The sequence below is a fragment of the Oryza brachyantha genome, chromosome 2 (genome assembly GCF_000231095.2).
Source record: "Oryza brachyantha chromosome 2, ObraRS2, whole genome shotgun sequence".
Lineage (NCBI taxonomy): Eukaryota > Viridiplantae > Streptophyta > Magnoliopsida > Poales > Poaceae > Oryza > Oryza brachyantha.
The window spans coordinates 17,718,871-17,736,279 of record NC_023164.2 but is presented as its reverse complement, the minus strand read 5'-3'; the positions used below and the strand labels follow the sequence as shown (position 1 = coordinate 17,736,279).

The following is a 17,409-nucleotide window of genomic DNA, read 5'->3' as shown; positions in this document are numbered from 1 at the left end:
CTAGTCCCGAGGCCACATATGCTCACATGCACATGGTTGCACTTGGCACAGTTGCACGACCCGGCTGCAACCAAACTTCCGTGGCATGCAGCTGCAACAAAAAAAGGCTTCAATGATTCCCTCCCTTTTATACGTGGTTCAGTACATGTCCATTTCCATGCCTGTGTCCTCCCTGCTGTACAGTTTCACTTCACAGGTAAAAAAAGGAAAAGATTTAGAACGAAACGGAAAGCTACACCACTAGCTAGCTCCTTTGACATGCCCGCAAAGAGTGTTTTATTTGAAGATGAACAAAGAAAAGGCACCATTATATTATTCCAAGAGGATGAGAATCACATGCTTTTGATACTTGATCCTCCTGGTCGATGGGAGATATGTATGTTCTTGCACATGTTCTGACTAGTTTCTGCAAGCTTCTAGTAGTAGCAAGTACTAGGTTCAGTTAAGTCTTTCCCAAAGGAGATCGAATGGACAGTAACATTTGAAGCACACTTAGCCATGAACAGGTAACTGAAGTTCAAGGTTGCAAAAACAGCTACTGCTCCCCATGGTAATGTACAAGCCTTGGTTAGGCAGAAGAGGAGTAGGAAGGAGTACATGCATGACAGTCCTTGGCAATGGAGTAGTGCTACGTTCATGGATGGAACTAACGTACTACCGTTTATTCATGTTACAAGGTGGTGCCAATGCCATGCGTCGGACGCATCACGGAGCGCGCCAAAATTACGGCAGCGTACGTCGCCGCCCGTGCGTGCGTGGAGGCGACGTGTCACCTCAGAGGCTCAGAACGACGGGACGACGCCGTAGTCGCCGTCCGACCCAGCGAGGGCGGAGGCCGCCGGCGAGCAGGGCGGCGCGTCGTCGTGCTCGAGCGCGTCGTCGTCGGCGGTGCGCTTGGCGAACCGGCCCTTGATGCGGGGCCGCGTCTCGGCGTACGCCTTGCGGGACGCGTACCGGATGGTCTTGTCGAACCGCCGGTTCTTGCGCTTCTCCCTGTACCGCATCAGCCGCGCCTCCCTCTCCTTCCCCTTGCTCGCCACCACCACCATCATGGAGGACGGCGCCACCCCCGCGCCCGCCGACAGCGCGTCCGGCACGACGGCAACCTCCGAAGACGACAGCTGCAAACGTCCGGCGCGGGCATGATTTATTAGTACAACGTCCAACTCGAGAAAACCATCTCACGTCGACAAGCTGTGGCAGCAAGGCTTACGCTGTGGTTCATGGAGTGTTCGGGGTAGAAGAGGCTCCCGGTGGCGAGGTCCAGCTCGGGCGGCGCGACCGGTACTCCGATGGCCTTGATTCCGTCCATGGACCGGGCGAAGTCCAGGTCGACGCCGAGGTACGCCCCGGAGTCGGCGAAGAACGCGCCGGCGGTGGCGGCGGCGGCGCTATCCTCGTGGCTACTGTCGTCGGGCTCGGGGAGAAGCCACGATGCCGCCTCGGCCTCGTTGCTCCCGTCATCGTCCGCATCCTCCTGCGCGCCGGCGCCAGCGGCGGCGTCGTCGTCGAAGGCCTGGGAGGGGAAGGGCTGCGGCGCGTCGGCGAGCGCGCCGAAGAATGGCGCGACGGGGAGCCGCTCGTGCCTGCGCGCCAGCGGGTTCGCCGAGTGGATGTCGGCGTCGCAGGCCGCGCACAGCGCCGCCGCGTCCACCCGGCACGTGACGGCGGCGGGCGCGTGCTCGCACACCTCGCACAGCCACACCCGCGCGTGGCGCGACCCGGCGCCGTGCGCCCGCGCGTCGCACCCGCCGCAGAGGAACGCCCCGTCCGCGCGGCAGTAGAGCCGCGCCGCGTCCACGCCGCACGAGTCGCACGGCCGCGCCCCGAGACCCCAGTACGTCGACCCCGCCGCTCCCACCACCGCCTTGTCCTCCGCCTCCATCTCCTCTCGCTCCGCTTCGCTGTTGCTCACTTGCTCCTCCCTTCGCTGTGCTGCCGTTGCTCGCTCCGCTTCGCCTTCGGTGGACTTTTGGCTGTTTTTTTGGGGCGTCTGCAACGGATTCGCGGGGTTTTGATGGAATCGGTGTCACGTGGAGGGGCTCGCCGCCACGAGAAACCGCGGTCACTGGCCCGTGGGGTCGCCCGCTCGCGCTGCAACTTTGGTCCTACTCGTCGGCTCGTCGCACTCAACTCAACTCGACTCGACTCTAGCCGGTCCCGGACCCAGTGTTAGCTCGCGCCGCAGCGCAGCTGACGGCTCCGCATTGGCCGACCCGGCAAATCGCGGTCGCGGCGGAGGATCGCTATCTCGCACTATTATTAGAATGCGTTTTCAGCGCTTATCCCGACTAGCCTAATACCTTTACTCTCTTGCATTCATTTGATCGCGATGTGCCTGACACCCCTAGTTTAACCAACTAGGTTTGGTTACCTCGAAGTATCTCAAAGTACTTTTTATTGAATTATAGCAAATCTCTTAACCAACGGTTTTACGCATCACAGCACAGCAGCCGCACATATCGGATCATCAAGTTCATCACCAGACATCAACTGCGAGTACTTAACATGGCAACGACCCCTCAGCCTACTACTATTACGTGCCACAGCATGCCACTTCGCCGCTTTTCTGCGCGCGCACACACAAAATGGCCAAAGAAACAAATAAAACTTTTCGATGGGCACGAGCTCCACATCTACCCAGATGCCGTTCACACTTGCACGTCCTTTTCCTCTGCGAGAAAGAGAGAGAGAGCAAGCGGTGGTTGCGCCATTGTCGTGACGCGGGGCCACGGGTCGAGGATGCGACGGCGCCGGAGCCCGGAGGACGACAGCGGGTGGTGGCCGGCTGGGGTCTCCCTCCCCCTCCCCCTGTCCGACTGTCGCCGTCGCCCCCAGTGGACGCCGCGCCAGCAGTCGCGCGCTGGTTGGCCGGGGCGCTCCGCCTCTTATCACTTCGCGGATGAGGTGACGCCATGTCAGCCGCGCGCGCGGCCGGGGCGGCGGCAAATCCCGGGCGAGATCTGGATCCTTCACGTACGTAGGCCCTGGCGCTGGCGAGGTTGCCGCCGCTCGCTGGACACTTGCGGCGGGGCAGCGAGCGCTGTGCCGACCAGTTGTCAGTTTGGCGCACCGATGGCACGATGCTTCTTGCTGCTAGTACAGTACAGATACAGTGGGAGCTGTGAGAGGATGCGTCTACTTGCATAGACATGTTTCCATTTGTGCCATTTGCAATTATATCGGAGCTGATTAGGGTTTTGGAATACTGTGCGCCGAGACATGACTTGGATCTAATCCACTGCAACCAAAGTCCTGGGTGGGGATTTGGTCGTCAATGGCATCTTGTGCGAGAGTTTGAGCTTTGAAGCAACTAGTGTGTGAGGAGGAAGCCTAGCCACTTTAAAAAGCCGTAAGAGAACACAATACATGGCAATATGATGGGTTTGCGAAAAATCTACCAAAGCTAACCCCAATGACTAATAATGCATGTATATTTAGAGTTGACGCCTTTTATTATGGTTCAAGTGAACAATTTGTTAATGCTCTTACCTGTGTGGTTCAACATGAATATTTACTATGCATCAAGGAGCACACTTTGTGGTGTATGCATGTGTCTCTAACGTATAAAATGTCATGTTTAGTGAAGCACGACCGTCTTTTCATAGACTGATGTCTCATAATCGAGTAAGTTTTTCATGTGCTGCATTTTTCAAACGAGTGCAATTCAAATAGCGATCTTAAGAAAGAGCACACTGCAAAGCATGTTGACTAAGATAAAATGCTACCACAATGAAATTCAAATAGCAATAACATACCCTACTTTCCAAGCATTGTTATTACACCAAATGTCTGACATACCACAAATTTACTACTCTAGCACTCATATTTGATTGGTTGATACAATTGGGGGAGAGTTACACTTTGTTATATAGTTTACATATTCACATGTCATATAATCACACACTCCAGTTTTAGCCAAACATTGTTATACTTGTTCCACACTTTGTGCCAATGTTATAAGCATCAACCAAACTTGTGTGAAATCTCGAATGCAACTCCACAGCCCTGCTTCTTAATTAAACTCATATCTATTACCCCCAAACATATACGTTGAAGCCTCAAAACATAAGGAGAAGTAGAGAACACAAGGATTACATGTGCCATTGAAAACACCATACGAGATCTACCTCAACTTTTTGAAAGCCTTGCGCAAAGATGAATATTAGCAACTTATCGATAACATATTAACACGCATGAACTAGTGCATGAAGTTGGCAAAAGGGAAACCAAAGCATTACAATTCACAGCTGCTGCCATGGCGCGCTATACTCAGTTCTTCGATTTGGTCATTCCCATGCAGAATTTGGGGGGCAAAGAAAAGGTTCAAAACCTTCAAACCTATACACACTCCCATGATTTGTGGACTTCTTTTCTCAGCATCCCTATCGATCCAAACCAATAGCTTGGTGGTTCTTGGTGCACATAGCTGGGGACTGCTCTTCCACATAAAAAAGAGCCACTGGCTGTGGCTTAATTCAGAGTAGCCCACAGGTTCCTTGTCCCGTTATTCAGGTGGTGTTTAGATTGGAAAAATTTTTGGGAGAAGTGTCACGTCAAATATTTGACCGGATGTCGGAAGTGTTTTTGGTCACGAATGAAAAAACGAATTTCATGGCTAGCATAGAAACAGCGAGACGAATCTTTTGAGCCTAATTAATCCATCATTAGCACATGTTAGTTACTGTAGCACTTATGACTAATCATGGGCTAATTAGGCTCAAAAGATTCGTCTCAAGATTTCTTTTATAACTGTGCAATTAGTTTTTTGGTTCATCTATGTTTAATGATTTATTTAGATGTCCAAAAATTCGATATGATGTTTTTGGAGAAAAATTTTGGGAACTAAACAAGGCCTTAGCTGCCATTCCAAAAAGGAACGGTCTCAGTTCAGCACAACTAGTCGACAGTGGACAGTCACTCTCGGAGAAGAAAGGTCGTGAACATGTTGGAGTTGGACAGTACTACTACTAACTACCTCTCGACTAATTGACCAGTGCTGCTGCCATGAAGATAAATCAAACTGGGAGAGGGTGACAACTCACTCCGAAGATTACACAAAAGATAACAGAATTCTACCAGCTTTGCCATTTGGGCACATCGAGAGGGATATTCCACGTCCTTTTCTGCTGCTCGTCGAGGGAAACACGGTCGTTTCCGCTATCAATCCGGATAGGAAAGATGATTACACGGCCGGCTCGACCGGAGATCGCAACGGGCGGGAAGAGAAGAGAACCCCTGCACGGAAGTGCAGCGGAGGAGGAGGAGGAGGAGGAGGAGGAGGAGAACGGCACCTCTATCCGGATCGCCGACGACGACGTCTCGACGTTGGAGAGCCAACGGCGACGGCCATGGGCCATGGAGCGCAGCCTCGCCTCGTCGAGCTGAAACCATGGGCCGCGAGGAGAAGCACCTTGGTGGAAAGCCCACCATGAAAGATTCGACCGGCCCAACGTAGGACCCGGCCGAAGTAAGCCCATTTGGTGATTCGGCCTGGGGTATTGTTTTTTTTTAGGCAGGCCTGGGATATTGTTGGGCTGGTCAGTGTAGCTGTAGTGGAGAGTGTTTGGGCCTTTGGGTGGGGCCCAGTAGATGCTCTCTCTTCTCGAAAAAGTTCAGCTCCCCCGCTGCTGATCTGCTCCGACCTGATTTGAGAACTGAGATCCTCACCAGTCGACCGTGTGTTCCTCGCTGACATATCTGAGTGACCCATACGTCAGTGACGAATTCACGATGCTGGATGACCCACATGTCAGTGATGATTACAATAGTACAGTCAACTGCAGAGGATTGCAGAGGATCCAGTTCCTCCGATCTCGTCATCTTCACACTGCACAGCACACGCGCTGCTCCTGCTCCTAGCCTCCTAAACCCAAACCCTAAAACTGCTGATTCCGCATGTCTCACATATCTGTATATCAGTAAATATCTTTCTGTCACAAATTTTCCTAAGATAATAATGTTTTCTTTTGAGTTTCAGTTTCATCCATGTTTATCCTTGTAAAACTCCATTAAGTTGGCCATATGGACTACAAATAACTTCTTTTAGTTATTTACATTTACGGTTGAGACTCAACCCGAGAACGTTTTCTACTGGAAAAAGAAAATTATATTTACAAGACGGTTGAAGCTGAAGCTGAGCAAGTATTCAGAGTTCAAACAACATGGCACTATTTCCTGGTAGATATCTGATAGACCAACAAACTTCATGTGTCAGGGCCGAACCATTCTTGTATTTTTCTAGTTTTTTTTTCTTCTGTTTTCTGACCTTATGCAATTTGAAATTGCGCTCTGCGGCTCTGCCCTTTATCTATTGTACTGCTTTGAGTTAAGGTTGTGACTTTGTGATTGAAAAGTTATTTACTGAAGTCTGATCGGATTCTGAAAGTTGAAGGTGCATACATATAGAATTCTGTGGGAATTTTTGTTGTTCTACATTGTCCACAGATTTTCTTTAATATGTACAATGTCTACTGATGAAATACAGGAACTCGTATATATGTGAAGCCATTTTGTTGCACTGTAGGTGGTAGGTAAATACGGAACTTTAGAATTTCATGCAGTAAATGTGGCGGAGGACATGAAGACAGGATTAGAATGTGAATTTGATAGTCAGAAACGTTACTATGTTGTACTATAATATAAACTTTAGTGATATATTATTGAAAACAATAATTGCATGGTTTACTTGAATTTTTAAAACAATTTATTACTGTTCTGTTGCAGGTAAGCAACATTCTGATTAAATACTATAGCTGGTGAGGCTAAGATAGTTCGATTAATTTCAAGAGCAATCATCTGTAAGATAGTTTGATCATGTACCTAACTAGAGTTTTGCCATGTACAATCTGCTTATGCCAATAAGGAAAAACAGGGATTGGGTGCCCATGCATCATGATTACTGGTTCTGGTCTTCTGGATGCTTACTGGTTCTAGATGCTTTCTTATTTTATTTTTCATGTGCAATGTATTGTTTTCTTGGTTGATCGAGTTGTGGTATATGCGTTGCAGATTAGACATTTCCCAGATTTCTCAGCCTGCTTGCCTGAAAAATCTGAAATGAAGGTGTGTGATATGTAGAGATGTCACCACAAAGTGAAGTAAAAAAAAATCCTTGGTTTTATTCAAGCTGCTCTATTTTGTGTGCTGGCGTCTGAATGTGGAATCAATGTGTGCATTGTTCCTTGCTTCCCTGCAAGTTGGAACTATGATAGTAAGGTTGTTTGTTGTTTAATAAGAAGTTGGGGTGATAAATTTGGATGTTGAGGCAGTAGGTTGATAAAAATCATGGACAACCAGTACGAAGGGCAAGTCCAGATCGCTTCAGCACCAATTTCGTTTCGGGAGTACCTCGCTTCTGTTATTATATTTATAGATTCATATGGATATCACGGTTCTATTACCTTATTATTTTTCTTAGATTTATATGGATACTAATTACCTAAACATAAATATAAAATAAATATATTAATCAGATAAATCTAGATAAAATTAATATATTTTATAATATAAAACGGAAGAAGCAGACTACCATCGCAAAGTCTAAGCACATGATTTCGCTAAGCAACCAGGCGTAGCTGTGGAAACAAGAATCCAAGAACAATACGCAAAACGGCAGTGTATTTCGTTAACGGCCATGGCAATGCGCCGATGCCGAGACCTTTTTTTATAACCCTCAATACAGCGGCGCCCCCTGTTTTGCCCTGGTTTGCCATGGCTGCTAGCTGTCACTGCTCAAAAGCAGAGCGACGACGACGACCAGCAATTTGTAGAACCATGACAGAGTCTATACGTACTGTTTCATTAGTCTATGGGCACTGGCCACCTGCCTCTCTCAAATTCAATTTTAATCCAAACGACTATGATATGGGCAACTTGGCTGGCTTGCTAGGCAGTATTAAGCTGCCAAACCGCCTCATAGATTAAGGTCAACACTTTTGCTCTACCTGCTGGTGCTCGCTTCCTTAGACATCTCAAGAAATCAGCATCGTTTTTGGTCAAGGTGAGTGTCTTCACTTCCAGCGTTTGCTGTTCCAGTTACGTTCTTGTATAATGCTAGTTCGTGCATGCTCGTTTTTCTCCAATATATATATACCATTAATTGATGCATATGCCAGTTTTTTTTTATTTTTGATTTTTCGCAAAACAAGCTCGAAAAACGAATCTTAACATTTTTCTTGGCAGGGAGGAGCATATAACATGGCGACCAAGTACATCGTCGGATCAGTGGCTGCATCCTTCGCGTTCGCGTACGTCTGCGAGATCTACATCGCGGAAGGGAGGCTTCTTGGAGGTAATTAAAGCTAGCTTCTCTGACGCACGACTGAATTCACCGAGACACCTCTCGCTTTGTAGGCTAATTTTGCAGCTCACCTGCATCTGATACATCTATCTATCTATCTATCTATCGCTCTCGCTCGCTGCTGATCTGCATGTTGCATGCACGCATGCGATTTCTTGGCGCAAAACCCTGCAGGCACGACGACTCGGACCATGGCGACGGACGAGTGGCAGAAGGAGACGGACAAGAAGTTCCAGGCGTGGCCGCGGACCGCCGGGCCACCGGTCGTGATGAACCCGGTCAGGCGCCAGAACTTCATCGTCAAGTCGTCTGAATAATTTTTATCTTCTTCAAGCCCTAGCCTAGCCAGCGTTCGATCTCTCGGCCGGGGAAGAAAGAAAGCCATTGTTGCGTGTGTGCTGATTAAGCCCTGCGCACACTCACCCGTTGTTTCAGTTGCAAGTTAGTTACAAACTAGCATGCATTTGCTGTCGTAGTTTTTGTGCTAATTTTCAGTTAGAAATCAGCTCGACACGCGCACGTACGGTTGACTCGACTGACTTACAGCTTCGCGACGATCCTCGCAGTTTTTGCTGATAATATTTGGCGTTCTCTAAGGACAAAAATGGCAGAGAATGGTAACCTCAAACATTCCATTATTTATGTTCGAACGTATCTATGTTTTTCCTTTTGTTGTAATTGCAAAAAGACGCACTCAAAAATCCCATAATGAATAATTTTGGTGTGCCCAATACACTATGTTGTTCTTAGCAGAGACGGATCTGCCATGGGGTGGGGTCCCGTTAGGATCACGAGAGACTATTTTTTTTTGGCAAAGATATCTAAAAAGAGGGATTAAACCTCTGTCTAATTTATTAAGTCTCCCTAATATCATTTAGGGTATCCGCCATGTTCCTTAGTGCAATTTGAAAGCAAAAGATAGAGTTTGCATCGGCTGCTATATATAGCATTGGAGGCCAGGGATAGATGACTAATTACTCAACGGTTTGCATTTTGTCGATGACATGGTCCTTAAAATTGGCAGGGAAACGACGTTAGAGATGTATATTGCAAAAAAAAATCTAGAGTACATCGTATTGCATTTTTTATTAAATAATACATGGTCGAGGAGGGATGCCTATTCCCCGTTAATAAGCCGGGGAGAGTAAATGTATTACTAGGAATAGTAACTTAAAATACTGTTATTTAAACTATACAAATTTCTAAAAATTAATGGTCAAACATAAAAATAGCTAACTTAGCACAGAACTAGCACGACATTTAAATTGAAATGGATGGAATAATCTATAGGAAATCTGAAAAGAAATGCATTATAATTTCTGAAACTAGAAACGTAAAATGTTGTTGAAAGATATCGCCCTTATCTTTTCACTTCTGTTTATACTTATAAGGCAAAACTTAATTTTTTAAGTTTAAATTTAAATTTGATTTTGGTGTTTTAAACTAAAGTTTATTTGGTAGGCTTGTAGCTATAGAGTGCATACTCATTCCGTATCAAAATATAGCAACCTAATCCTAGATTAGACACCAATTATTACTATGAATCTGAACGGGAGTCTATCTAGATTCACATATACTTCAACACTACTATTATTGTTATCAACAAATTTATCAAATAAAGAAAAAAGCGGATAAATTCACATATACTTTGACATTGCTATTATTTGGTACTACTATTCCAGTTATCTGAGACGTGGAATGGACCTCGCCTGCTATCTTTTAATAAAAAAAAAATACAGTGACCAAACTTTAAGTTGAGACAATTTAGCTCGAGCATGTATATTCATCGAAGAAGGTTTTTTAGAACACGATATCTTGTATGAAATCAAAACCACCTAACCAGATATAAGTGTAAGTTATTTTGCATCAATAAAATATCTAGTATACGAGTGTACAAATCAAAGTATCAACATATTCTCAAATCTTGAAATCTACCAGGTGAATTTGTACGTTAAATCTAGCCAACTAGATGACCCTCCAAAATGGGTCCGAATCAGATGAAGATAATATTGTGACTTCATGATATGAAGTTGGTACTATCAGCTTTGGATAGAGATCGGACGAACAAAAGCTGCGCGCGCACTATTCAAAGGACGACATCAATACACTGTAGCAATTTTTTACTGTTGATAGAATTACTATAGCGATGTCTGTGGGCCGTTGATCATCAAAATGGACGGCTAAAACTTCATGCAGTCGTTGGTGCAGTAATAACTGTGACTACACCTGATCTCGATCCCTCTAAAACCAGATACATCTAACACAATAAATGCAACTGTAAATAGTACATGTCAACATTAATGTAGGAAAAACATAAATGCATCTCATATCAACATTAATGTAGAGAAAAACATAAATGCATTACATATCACCATTAATATAGGAAAAAAACATAAATTCAATGAACGCCTAATAAGATCATAGTGCACCTCTATATAAACTCCTCTTGCAAAGGTCTTAAGATATACCAGAGTGTTGCAGTTATAAGTAATCTTCCTCTAATATGGCCACCACGAGAAGGATGCATAACACGCTGGCTGCTATTTTCGTTGCTCTTGTGATCATGTCTTCCACCTTGCCATCCTGCAATGCAGGTAGGAATATCCGCTCTCCCAGGCTTCCCTACACTTTTTAACTTTTCTTTTTGTATTAACCCATGTTTTGATGTTTGGTCAATAATATACACCCTAATCTTTTTGACTTTTCACTTGTTTATACTTATAAACCAAAATTTAAATTTCCAATCTCAAATTTCAAGTTGATTTTGTGATTTTTTTATCGAAATTTATTTTCCAGCATTTGACTTCTATATCGCTAAACATACGTTATAAAAGTTTTGTTTACAAATTATTTTTCATTTGTAAATATGTCATTTGACCTTTTGACCCCAATAATCAATTGCGGTTTTGGATCATTTCGCCGTGAAGTTGACGAAGGGACGTGCTACGACGCCCTGTTCTGCCGGGGAGATGTATGCAAGCTTAGATGCAAGTACCTTGGCTACCCTAGAGATGCTCCGAGCTACTGCAAGAGTAAGCCAGACGGTTCGGGACAATGCTGCTGCGAGCGACCTTGACTCTGGCATCAGAATTAGTGAAGCTACTAGTGAGGAATAATGGTGGCTCACTCTCTTAATTGTTCGGCCAATGCTATGATAATGTTATGCATTTTCGAATGTAAGAAGATGGCATTGATCTTTTACTCGCTCTTGCATTGCATGTGTAATAATCAATGGTGATCGAACAAGTATTAGCGGACATATGTGTCTCATCTCTCTACCCAAATAAACTCAGATTTGGTATTTATCCCTTCATCTGATTTTTTTTTTTGGAGAGATTGTGTGATTGATTACTAATCCAGATTCCGGGTAGTACATGATGACACCACCATCCATATGGGTGGTTATGTATATTTCAATTTCGGCGTTGATTTGTCGACATCTCAATCAGTTATTCAGTTTTGTAGACACGTACGTGTAAGCTAGATGCATTGTTTTAACCGTGAGATAGATGTATTTGTTTACGCCAGTTACCTGATTGTTTGAGTTGTAGATACATGCTACCTTCATTTTGATCCAGGCGTATCCATATTCAAGCGTAAAACGGCAAGATCTATTTGTATCAAACCGGACTGAATTTGAACTGGGGATTTATTATGTCAAGAAAATTATTAATAGAGTGGGAATGAGATGAGAAATTCTAGCCTGGCCCATATTCCCCTGTGGGCTTCTACAATGCTGGGCTTTTTTTTTTTTTTTGCTTGTGATGCTATCTACACGTGCGAGCACTGTAATTACGCTGCCACAGCTAGAAACTTCCACTGACAGGTGGCCCCACCGAACGTATAGCCCGCCTGTCAGTGACAGTAGTTTGCCCAAAACCTGCCACTTGTCACACTGACACGCTGGGCCCACGCAGGAGCCACCCACAATTTCCCCCCTGCATCTCTCTCTCTCTCCCTCTCTCTCGTCGGGAGGAGGAAGGAAGAGGGGGGCAGCCGGGCAGGAGGAGGCGGAGGAAGGAGCCGCCACCCACCACCGCATCCTTCCTTCGTCTATCTCTCTCTCTCCTCCTCCTCTCCTCGCTCGGCTCCGTAGTGGCCCGTGGAGCTCCGCGGCCTCCCTCCCTGCGCTTTGGCTGCGATGGCGGACGGCAACCCGGACGGCATCAAGAGATACACCCCTCCCGTGCACAGGTCAGCGCCCCGGCCTTCTCTGGTTCCTGAGTTTGGTGAGAGCTGTGTCGTTTCTTGGAATCTGGCGGTGGCCGTGGTCGAGGATCGGACTCGGAGAGCAAGGCAGGACAGGAGCGTACGTGGGGCTTGCTTGAATCTTTTGCGAGTGAGCCGATTTGTTTCATTCGGGGTGGCTTTTCTTGCCGATTCGGGATGCTTGTGGCAAGGAACTGGTTCCATTGGATTTGGGCCATTTCTTAAGTTGTTATGCTTCGACGGCCTTAGGGGAATTTCTGTGCTGACCTGGTAGGGGATCATTGGAAGCTTGGCGTGCTACCGTTTTGCTTAGATTTGGGCGGTATGTTGGATTTTTGAGCTGATTTGGTGTGCTTGATCTAAGGTGCCACGTCTGTAGTTGATGTCACAAATTTGCTTAAATCGAATATTTTTATTTATTGATTTATTTGTTTATTGCTTTGCTGTTCCATTGGAAGTTGGCTTTCTGTTTGCTCATAAAGAACGCGTCATGCAAAGGAGTTTGGCAACTAACCTTGTGTCGTTTGTAGTGGCTTATTGGCTCGCTGGGCTAGCTTTTTTGTGAGAAATGAACAAGCTTGGCAACTAACTTTTCCCCTTAAAGGCATTTATATGTTCAAGCTTTATGGCTTGATTTTCATGGCATGTTTAATGCTGATCTAACTTACCGCTTTTAGCCAGTGAAAGATAACTCGTCTTTGGAGTTTGGATTAGCAAGTTAAGCTAACCTGGTTTAGCAACACTCTCCCAAATAGTCGTTCAGCTTGTACAAGTTTAGTTTTATCCACCTTTTTGTCCCGCATATGAATGATCCTTTAGTCAATGATCTTTCATAATCACAATTATAGGTGGAGTTCGGAATAATGAACTAGAATTGCTTAATACATATTGTTCAACCGGTCAATCACCTTGTTATTAGTATTTATGAGCTAAATATTTATTTTGTTTGAAACCATATTATTTTCTAAAATGTTCTGTTGTCTTTACTCTCATTTTTAGTTATTACTATTTTATAAGTTTGCTACATATTTCTGCATATGGTGTGATTTTGATGGCCGTCTTTACTCAACATGCTTCAGGAATCGTGCAAGCAATCGACGCAAGTCTGGAGGTAAATCTCATTTGTAGATGCATATGCTGGATTTCATGGTGTCCTGGGGCTTTTGCTGTGTTTTCCTTTATTCTAAGTCTGGTTTGACAACTGTGCAAGGTCCCCAAATCAGTTGATAAGATCTGATCCAGTAGTTGGGTGTTATGGTATCAATCTTAATTCATTTTTCTTCTAATAGATGTCTATGCAGTAACTTCTGCGGTCTTTCTTTTGATCTCCATTCCATTGTATTAATGAGAAATATGCCAATATACTCTGACATGCAGCTTATTACATCTAATTCAAGCTACCTGCAATCATCATTCCTACAATCAGCCGTTTTACTGTAAAACATTTTTTTTCTGAGAGATTGTTTATCATCTATCATAGCTGTTCAGAATCTTCGAACATAGACATGTCTATATTTGATTATGCCCATTTCTAAAAGTTTTGACGGGTTATATTTTCCATATCCACGTATTTTTCTATGATTTATCTTGTGTTTAACAATTTAAGTTGTTAGGTGATTTTTTTGGCTAGCATTGTAACTCTTGAATTTGTTATTACCACAGACAGGGTTGAGAAAGCTAGTTTTTTGTACAACAATGATGGGGAGAAGAGCCATGTTCCTTCACTAAAGAACCTTCCACCAATTATTCCTCATGAGACTTTTGTCAGCAATCCTCAGAGTGATTACAGTCAAACAAGATTAATACCCTTAGAGGGATGTTGTGCCAGTGAGGCTGCACAGCTTCACAATGATCGTATGTTTCTTAGAAGACTGCAAGCTCTTGCCCATTTAACTGTCTGTAGAATTTCTGTGAAGTTATTATCTTTTTTATTTGCTGGTAGTTATCACATGTTATTGTGGTGATACATTATGTGTACAAAACATACTAAGTAGTAAAGAATTTGCAATATATTACAGAACAATCATTTGCTTCGATTATAAACTAGCATAGACTGCTAGTCTAATGTTCAAATACAGCAAGTTGTAAAGCAAAATTCGTGGAGCACCTGTTGTGATTTATTTTGGGGTTTTGTGCTTTTCAGTAACATGGAACTATGGAAGAATATCCGGACCTTGTACCTGTTCCTTATCTTGTAATCTTTAGTGTTTCATTAATCATACTGTCAGTTCTCTTTATTTTTGAAACTAAATAAACTGTTCTCTTTATGGGCATGTGCCACCTGTAAATTACTAGACGTTAGGAAACCATAATCAAGGATGGTCTAGACTTATAATAAAATATATATTCCTACAGTTAATGTACTGATTTTTTAACCAAGCTTTATTTTCATCCATTCTTCTCCTTGTAAGATAATAAGCATCGCTGCTATTCCTCTGTAGGTTGGGCTGCAGTAATGAACTTGTACAATGATCAGTCATATGATTCCCCTGGTGAGTCCTTTAAGATGCTGGTTTTGATCTTTTTGTTCTGATCTTTCTTTTGTTTTTCTACTTTGAGACCCTTATTCAAGCAAATTCAGGCTGCAGGACTAGGGAGATTTACTGTATCAATTATCGAGAAATCTTTAGATATCTTAGGATCAAGTTCTAAGTACAACAACTGGCATATGATCCTAGTCCCATGTTTAATGTACGTTAGCTTTTCATAAGCTATGATAGGAATATGGACATGAACATAAAGTGTGGCAACAGCAGTGGCAACTATGGAAATGGCAATTGTTAGCAATTCATGATGCTATTATGAAAACCATCAGATACTCGAGTTCACACTCAAGTGGATTTTCATGTCAGTTGAACCAATGTGAAGCAACAAAGCAATATGCCATGTTAATGCTGTTGATGTTTTGCCAGATAAACCGGTGATGTACTCTGGATCTAGTGGATCATCATGGGGTCATGGTCACATGAAACTTCCTCATCAGGTATAATCAACCTGCAATTTTGTGACACTGTTCTCTTACATCTTATTTTCTGACCATGGTTCTTTTTCTGTGGCAATTGTTAGTACAGATGAACTTCTTTGAAGAGTTGCGCCGTGCACTAGACAATCAAATAGGCACATCACCATCTGTCGACACCTGGAACTAATCAAGCTCAAGCTGCATTGGAGTGCTAAGATATATATATAAAAGGCAATCTATTGCAAATTCACTGTGTGTTGTGTCATGTACTAGAAATATGTGCATGCTGTGACCAAATGCTTTACTCTAGATTGCAGCTCCATGGTTTATCTAAAACAGAAACGGCATATTTGCACATTTTGTAACCTTATGATGGAAAACCAACCTTCTCTACCATGCAGTCTGGTGTTGTACTTGCCCTACAAACCGGTGTTATATTGTATCCTTCTTCTGACTAGTGACCTTTGCAGTTTTATCAGATTTGTTGATACCTGCTGAAAACATTTATTGTGTAACCCTAGTGATGTTAAAAGTTGATCTGATGATATGTCATACAAGTAGGCTTTGGGAGACTTTCTGAGATCGCTCTAGTGTAGGATCTTAATTCTTAGAAAGTGTGATGCTAGTCAGTTTGGTCTTGCAACTGAATAAGATAAATAGTAAAACAAGTCAATCGGCTATTGAGTCAATAGATAACTAAGAATTCAGCCAGTCGATCGAATGTTGATGTGACGACGATTAGCCGATAGGCGAAGGAATTGGCTGTTAAAAGCTTGGATTGACAAGAAACCCAATAGAAATAGACTTGATTAATTAAATAAACAATGTATTATTTGCTACGATCGGCTAAAACCAACTTGCATGTAATCTTTATAAGTCGATGCAATATACATAACTACCGATGTAATTAAGTAAAGTCGAGTGATATATAAGTAGTAAAATAAGGCAATATACAACTCTATTGATATAAGCACAATGAGTATGTATGATGGTAAAGATCATCGGTTATAACCAATTGACGATCAATAAAGATCTATAAAATATCTAGTCTAATTTACCGGGAATAATCTTAGAAGATCGAACCAAACCGAGATATTTCAAGACTACGCCTAGCAATATCAGCAAGATTCTAAATAGATCTAGATTACTATCAAGCCAATAAGTCCATGACTGATAACTTATCGACTGTAACTTCGATAAAACAATGAGCAAGATACATCGACCTGATATAAACTATTTGATAAACACAATCTAACAGATCAGATCAGACCGAGATAGTATTAGATTAAATATGTCAAATAGCAAATATCAAGCCAATATAGATCACCTCGCTGGCGCCGCCGCTGCTTCTGGTCGTCTCCGCCCAAGCCAAGGCCATCTCCAGCTCAGCCTCCCTAAACTGGTTCTCCCAGAGGACCCAGACAACGCTGCCCCGCTAGACCACCGGGGCCACCGCAGCCACGCCGCGGCCCTCCTCTGTTCTCCGCCGCTAGCCTCGCCACGGCACGGCACCGTTTTTGCTTGAAAGAAATCTGCTCCGAGTCGGATCGGAGTCCTATTCCGGTTCGCTTCCATGGCTGAGTAGGAGTCCGTCGATGTCTCCTTGCCATATATAATCACAGAAAAACTATAGAACGGCGTGCCGTTCGGACGGGAGAGGTAAATGAAGTTTTTGTCGCGTTCGAGCGAGAAGCTAAACGGAGTTTTTGCCACAGGCGTCTTGTTCTGCTACGTGATTAGCCGACAGCGCACACGCCCCGCGCACGCGACCTCAATTAATTTGTCTATGTAGATTGATCAACGGCCAGCTGATTGAGAGCATGTATATATATTTGCATGCATACATGGCTAGCTGCTGCATGCGCGCCTACACACGCCCGTCCCCTCCGATGTTGCAGCCGCCAGATAGCTTAGCTACTAGCCATCCGATCTCCCT

The 17,409-nt window shown here is 44.0% G+C and overlaps 3 protein-coding genes across 3 annotated transcripts; 2 read left to right on the top strand and 1 right to left on the bottom strand.

The window, feature by feature from the left end:
• Positions 1-246: 246 nt before the first annotated feature.
• LOC102705698 (zinc finger protein CONSTANS-LIKE 3-like) lies at positions 247-2,083 on the bottom strand. Its single transcript, XM_040520884.1, has 2 exons — positions 1,214-2,083; positions 247-1,121 (listed from the first exon to the last, which is right to left on the bottom strand). The coding sequence occupies exons 1-2, from the start codon at positions 1,883-1,885 to the stop codon at positions 783-785; spliced, it is 1,011 nt and encodes a 336-aa protein (XP_040376818.1). The 5' UTR covers positions 1,886-2,083; the 3' UTR covers positions 247-782.
• A 5,867-nt stretch (positions 2,084-7,950) lies between these two features.
• On the top strand, positions 7,951-9,090 carry LOC102702533. Its single transcript, XM_006647426.2, has 3 exons — positions 7,951-8,002; positions 8,185-8,293; positions 8,477-9,090. The coding sequence occupies exons 2-3, from the start codon at positions 8,200-8,202 to the stop codon at positions 8,617-8,619; spliced, it is 237 nt and encodes a 78-aa protein (XP_006647489.1). The 5' UTR covers positions 7,951-8,002; positions 8,185-8,199; the 3' UTR covers positions 8,620-9,090.
• A 3,163-nt stretch (positions 9,091-12,253) lies between these two features.
• On the top strand, positions 12,254-15,976 carry LOC102702253. Its single transcript, XM_006647425.3, has 6 exons — positions 12,254-12,496; positions 13,591-13,622; positions 14,174-14,365; positions 14,953-15,003; positions 15,424-15,494; positions 15,583-15,976. The coding sequence occupies exons 1-6, from the start codon at positions 12,444-12,446 to the stop codon at positions 15,658-15,660; spliced, it is 477 nt and encodes a 158-aa protein (XP_006647488.1). The 5' UTR covers positions 12,254-12,443; the 3' UTR covers positions 15,661-15,976.
• The last annotated feature ends 1,433 nt before the right edge of the window (positions 15,977-17,409 follow it).

Bases quoted from the DNA above. Each gene is read 5' to 3' on its own strand.
- LOC102705698 (XM_040520884.1), bottom strand. From the start codon at position 1,885: ATGGAGGCGGAGGACAAGGCGGTGGTGGGAGCGGCGGGGTCGACGTAC. The intron at 1,122-1,213 runs GTAAGCCTTGCT...GGACGTTTGCAG, and splicing joins AACACTCCATGAACCACAGC to CTGTCGTCTTCGGAGGTTGC.
- LOC102702533 (XM_006647426.2), top strand. From the start codon at position 8,200: ATGGCGACCAAGTACATCGTCGGATCAGTGGCTGCATCCTTCGCGTTC. The intron at 8,294-8,476 runs GTAATTAAAGCT...AAAACCCTGCAG, and splicing joins GGAAGGGAGGCTTCTTGGAG to GCACGACGACTCGGACCATG.
- LOC102702253 (XM_006647425.3), top strand. From the start codon at position 12,444: ATGGCGGACGGCAACCCGGACGGCATCAAGAGATACACCCCTCCCGTG. The intron at 12,497-13,590 runs GTCAGCGCCCCG...AACATGCTTCAG, and splicing joins TACACCCCTCCCGTGCACAG to GAATCGTGCAAGCAATCGAC. The intron at 15,004-15,423 runs GTGAGTCCTTTA...ATGTTTTGCCAG, and splicing joins TCAGTCATATGATTCCCCTG to ATAAACCGGTGATGTACTCT.